The sequence below is a fragment of the Centruroides sculpturatus genome, unplaced genomic scaffold (genome assembly GCF_000671375.1).
Source record: "Centruroides sculpturatus isolate CEXI.00-Female unplaced genomic scaffold, Cexi_2.0 scaffold494, whole genome shotgun sequence".
Lineage (NCBI taxonomy): Eukaryota > Metazoa > Arthropoda > Arachnida > Scorpiones > Buthidae > Centruroides > Centruroides sculpturatus.
In genome coordinates this window covers 424405-430027 of record NW_019384697.1, presented here as the reverse complement: position 1 = coordinate 430027, position 5623 = coordinate 424405, and the positions used below count along the sequence as shown (strand labels likewise).

The window sequence follows — 5623 nt, the reverse complement described above, 5'->3', positions numbered from 1 at the left end:
GGCCGAATTGGAAAGAAAACTTTTTCCACGGGCCGAACCAGAGGCTGCCCTAGGAAGATTTTGAGGTGGTGCGAGATCTCATTGTGGTGTCACCCCATAGAGACTAAATTGTACCTAGAGATTATAGATACATTTTTCACATTATCATGCTTTATCAACAGTCTACGCTGTACTTAAGAGATTTGTAATGGAGGGTTAACTCTAAACGCACATTGAGTTGTTGACCTCTTTTTTTTCTTTTTTTTTAGGCGTCAGAATTTTTCATCGAGCTATTCGGACTTTACTACCTAATATCGAAAGATTGATCGCAGGCCACATAAATTTATTACACGGACTGGATCTGGCCCGCGGGCCGTATGTTGGCCATGCCTGATCTAACCATTTCACTTATTTTAAAATGTTTAAAAAATAATTATTTATTTTACAAAGTTGGTATTTAACCAAATGTTTAATCTGATTAAATATTATTTTCATTTTATTACATTGCCAGTAGGCACATGGTGCCTATTGGCAATGTCGCAAAAAATTCTAAGAGCAATAAACACGTTTGTAACATTATTTTCTAAATTATTTTTGCATATGTATGACTAGACATATAATGAAGAAGTATTTATATATTCACTTAATTGTGAATGCGGCTAAATTTTTGTCCTGAAATATGTATACTTATATGAAAAGAAAACTAGAACATTTTAAAACATGTAAATGAGTACTCACTCAATATCAAAAGCGTTATATAGTCTAACAAACATAATACGAGATTCCGTGATTTCTAAACGGTAATTCAAATTTCTTTCTTTAAATTCGAATTTGTGTTATTAAAATACGGAACCAATGCGAAAAATGAATTGTTAATGTTATGAAATAATTTAAAATATGCATAATTAAATTAAAAAATAAAAATAAAATTGCTAGACATAAGGAATTTTCTGGGTTTTCTTCACGTGTATAACACCTAAACATGGTCCGTTTTCTATGGAAAGTTTTCTCAGGAGGATCCCCCTTGGCAGATGGCTTATGTGTTATGTTGCCTTAACCCATCATTTCAATCCATTCTAATTCGAAATTTAAATTAATTAATAATTAAGCATTAAACATAACTAAACGCATAATTTATAATTTCGCTGTACTATATTAAAATAATAATAATTACATGAAACATTTTCGAAAGAAGAAAGCGTAGTAAGAAATTCTGATAGTCGAAATATACATATTCTTATTTTTTAATATCGTATTTACTATAATTAATAACAGGCTTAAATATTATAGTAAGATTGAATATTCATAGTAATATTAAATTATTAGAACTGATTAGGAGATTTAATAATCAAATTTCTTTTTATCTGTTCAATTATGAAGCGTAGAAACACTCGTAGAGAAACGTGTCAAAAATATCAACATGCAAAATTAATATTAATAGAGAATAAGTTCAAATTGAGTAACATGTATAATTTAATTTCCAACTTAAGAATTATGTAAATACAGAAAGTACAATTGACAGAATGTTAATAATGAAATAGAAAAATAATTCTATAATGATTCTTTGCTTTTACATAATAATAATTCAATATGTCCTTACCAATGTCGAGTTTACAGTGCCATTCAAATCCATCACTTCTATCATAACAAAAAGCACCATTATGGCAAGGATTTTCTTTACGAGTCACTATAGCTAAATAAAATTATACATGATTTTAGAATATATAATTAAAGTCAAGATTTTCACATAAATATTAACCACTTACGAATACAATCACCCGTCTGTTTAATGAAATCAAAATCACAGAAACATTCATAAGAACCATATGTGTTAACGCAATGAGAATGAGAAGTTCCATTATTTTAAACTTTCAGAATATTTTTGAAATTTTTTCTCGTTTTTCTTTATGGTAAATAGAGATCTTTTACGTCTGCATCCTTTAGAAAAATTTCTTTCATTTAGTCTATATTATTATATAACAAAAGATTTTCTTACTTAATAAATAATAACGATTGATAAATTACAAAAATTGTTAAAAATTTTATATTTTAACTTAAAACAAACCAATTTTTCTTCATATTTTCTTTATGGAATATATTTTTCGTGTATTTTATTAAAGAAATATTTACTACGAAATTTGTTACGCATTTTATCCCGGAATAACCATTTGTCAAACTCCTTTGTCTCTGTTAACGAAATTGTTATATTATTTTTTGTTAGTTTATTTTCTGTCAATTTTACGATCGATGTGTCCTGATTATAGTGTTCTTTCATATTTTCATTTTGTGATTGTTTCAGTCTATTAAAAAGCAATTCGATTCATCTTTTTGCCAAATGTTATAGCGACTCTGATAATTTTTTATACGTTCTGACCACAGCGGAAAAATTAATAAGAATATTAAACAAATTTGTAACATTGTTTTATTGTATATACAGGAAAGAATTATTGTTATAAGACTGTTTTATTTATTGTTGAAATGAAAATAATTATTAATTCATTAAAGTTTATTTTAAAAAAATACAAAAATATTTTTAAGCTTTTGAATAATGTTACATGTAATAATATTAAAAACATAAATATTAAATTAAATTACTTGTGTAATCAAAGCATAAATTATTTCGATTTTATGAAACAAACCACGAAACCAATAAAGAGACCATATTCGAATTTACGTTTCATTTGAAAGATTTCTTTTTTTAGATAAATTATGTTTCGTAATAAGGTCTTAAAAATGCATATTTTTGCAAAATGTAAAGTCTACATTTGGGACTACCCTCCGCTGGAAAGACACATGTCTTGGATGCCGTTGAGAAAACAGTTGCGGATGGACATACAAATTTATATACTGTAAAATTGCCGTTTCCAATACCTACGCACGAATAGAAAACATTACATAATACTGGATCCGCATGTAAGCCTTCAGATCTGCATGTAAAATTTACACCATCAAAAGTATCTGGTTTTACTGTAGTACTTGTGGAAGGCATTTCAGTAGTACTTGTTGAAGACATTACTGTAGTACTAGTGGATGGTTTTTCAGTAGTACTAGAGGAGGGTTTTTCAGTAGTGCTTGAAGATGGTTTATCAGTTGTAGTAGAAGTATCCATAGGAACAGTAGAAGTTGGTGGTTGTGTTGTCGGTGGTAGTGGCATCGGTTGCGTTTCTCTTTCAAAAGCTTTGTTAATAGCTGTTAATAAAGGGTATTTTTGCCCATGACATAGTCCTTGGAAATCATCAGTTTCTATAGACCAAACCATTCCCCCTCCAAGTTTCATATTTTTGGCATATTCAACCTTGAAAGAAGAGAAAATTTCTTATCAGCGATGGCATTAACGTAAATTAAATTTGGCTTAAATATTTAAAAAGTTTCACAATACTTTTACATTGTAAATCAAATGTATAGTTTAAATATACCTTCAACGTGATACTTTCAATGTCGTCATAACCAACCCATTCCCGTTCACGAAATGCATAAGGAGCCATGTAGTAAGGATCACGAACTACAGTCCATTTTTCTCTTTGTTGTTTTTCACAAATCTTCGAAGAAATTTTATTAATATATAGTTATACTTAATTCGAATAAAAACATTCAAAAACCAATATCTCAATTTACCTCATTATATCCCAAAGAGCCAGATTCTCTCGTATAGGGGCCAGCTGGACCTCTTTGAGGAGCATCTTGAAATAAACCATTATTTTCTGCTCTTCTTAAAGTAAAAGATCTTCCGTAAAGACCCATCCCCAAAATAATTTTCTCACGTGGTGCTCCATGAGATATCCAATAATTAACGGAAAAATTCTATTCATAATTATTAAAACATTGTTAACAGAAAAAAGTTTGTAATATTATTAAACTTTTTTTTATTTTTAGAAATTAAGTATAGTTACATACCAGATTAAGAGTACTATTTCCAGGGGTTTCATCAGGTCTTGCGTATAAACCAGCGTGGTGGCCAGTGAATGTTTCCCATCCGCCATGATAATCGTAGCACATAATATTAATGAGATCTAAATACCTTTAAAATATTATTTAATATGCTTAGTAAAATAATTTGCATTCACCGCTTAACTTCCCAATAATTAATATATTGAAGTGAAACTTACTGAGATACTTGAGGTATATCATAAGCACTATCTATAGTATGTTTTCCTGCACTAACAGCTGCCGTAAGTAGCAAACCATGCTTATTAAATTCTTGTTTCATTTCCTGCAGTAAAATAATAATAATCGAAACATTGAGTAAACATTAATTTAAATGTTTTCTCATTGTTTTAACTCGATGAATTATTTTATTCTTTGATTTTGTTAAATAATCTTTTTTAATATAAAATTAAATGATCAAACTATAAAAACATAAAATTTATTTATAAAATATAATTAATAGATTATTTATATAAATATTTTAATTTATAAGTTTACATAAATAACATTCTAATTAATTTTATTAAAATTATAAAATTTTCAAAATCAAATCTTACTCTTAACAATGCTACGAAATTGGCTTTATCTTCCGGTTTTCCTCCTCTGTTAGCAGGATATTCCCAATCAAGATCTAAACCGTCAAAATCGTATTTCTTGAGGAGTTGTACACAACTGTCGATAAAAATCTTCCTGGTGGAACTATCTGAAGCCATTTTGGAATACTTAACTGAGCCCTCATTCCATCCGCCAATAGCGAGGAGCGTTTTTAATTCGGGGTTATGTTGTTTTAAACCTGTAAATCGCTGAAAGGCTCCTACATTGAAATAAAATCAAGAAAATAGTTTTAAAAAGTCAGCATAATCAATTATCTGTATTTAATAATATAGCTATCTTAAATGACATTAATTACCTTTTCCATAATTCTCTTTTAGATCAAGATAAGGATCCAGACTTCTAATTCGATTATCAAAACCCAATCCGGCGAAACCAAAAATAAGATGAGTACATATGTGAGGATCAATATCCTCAATAGTAAATTTTCCTAATCCCGGTCTATAATTGGCCCAACTTCCGAGATAACAGACAACTTTATACTTATGTAATGCTAAAAAGTGATATTTTTTCTATAAGTTTCTTTCCTAAGTTTATGAAAAGAAAAATTAAAGAGATTACTTACAAGCAGAATAAAATCGATTATCGCCCATAATGGGAGTAAGTCTGCATTCTGGCAATAAAAGTATCGTCCCAAAGAAAGTAATCAACAATCTTATATTCATTTTAACTAATCTGAATATACAAAAATTTTCATAAGAAATACGAATTGTAATCATAATATAAAAATATAAGAAATATATATAAAATATTAAGTTATAAACTGAGTCAGTAAAGTGTAAACGATTGTTCACAATTATCAAAATTATATAGGTTTTATATACATAAATTGCTTTACTTACAAATTCTTTCTTCCACTCCTCACCGAAGTATTTATCAAGGCATACACAATATTAGCGGAGATGCGGAGTGGAAGCTATTTTATAGAGACAGGTCTGACTAGAGTTTAAACAGGATAAGAGGTAAACGTGCTCTATGTTAATTTTTTCTTTCTTACTTCTCATCTTCACCGGAAGTAAATAACGACCGTGACCGCAACATTCCCGGAAGTAAAAATGACTTTGACCTTTTCTCCCAGTTGAAATATCGAATGAAAGTCACACCTAAT

General features: G+C 28.9%; 1 protein-coding gene and 1 long non-coding RNA gene across 2 annotated transcripts in view; both read right to left on the bottom strand.

Annotated features, from left to right (window-relative positions):
* Positions 1-5417, bottom strand: part of LOC111627459 — a 22617-nt gene extending 17200 nt beyond the window's left edge. The window contains exons 1-10 of the mRNA XM_023371034.1: positions 5358-5417; positions 5081-5190; positions 4814-5008; positions 4461-4717; positions 4086-4189; positions 3874-3997; positions 3595-3780; positions 3396-3518; positions 2689-3274; positions 1580-1672 (exon numbers count right to left, since the gene is read on the bottom strand). Coding sequence (XP_023226802.1) covers positions 1580-1672; positions 2689-3274; positions 3396-3518; positions 3595-3780; positions 3874-3997; positions 4086-4189; positions 4461-4717; positions 4814-5008; positions 5081-5180 — 1768 coding nt within the window. The 5' untranslated portion in view covers positions 5181-5190; positions 5358-5417. The remainder of the gene's footprint in view (positions 1-1579; positions 1673-2688; positions 3275-3395; positions 3519-3594; positions 3781-3873; positions 3998-4085; positions 4190-4460; positions 4718-4813; positions 5009-5080; positions 5191-5357) is intronic.
* Positions 1542-2400, bottom strand: LOC111627473. The gene is made up of 3 exons (XR_002757012.1): positions 2045-2400; positions 1746-1917; positions 1542-1672 (listed from the first exon to the last, which is right to left on the bottom strand). It is a non-coding gene; the product is annotated as an uncharacterized LOC111627473 (long non-coding RNA).
* Positions 5418-5623: the final 206 nt, after the last annotated feature.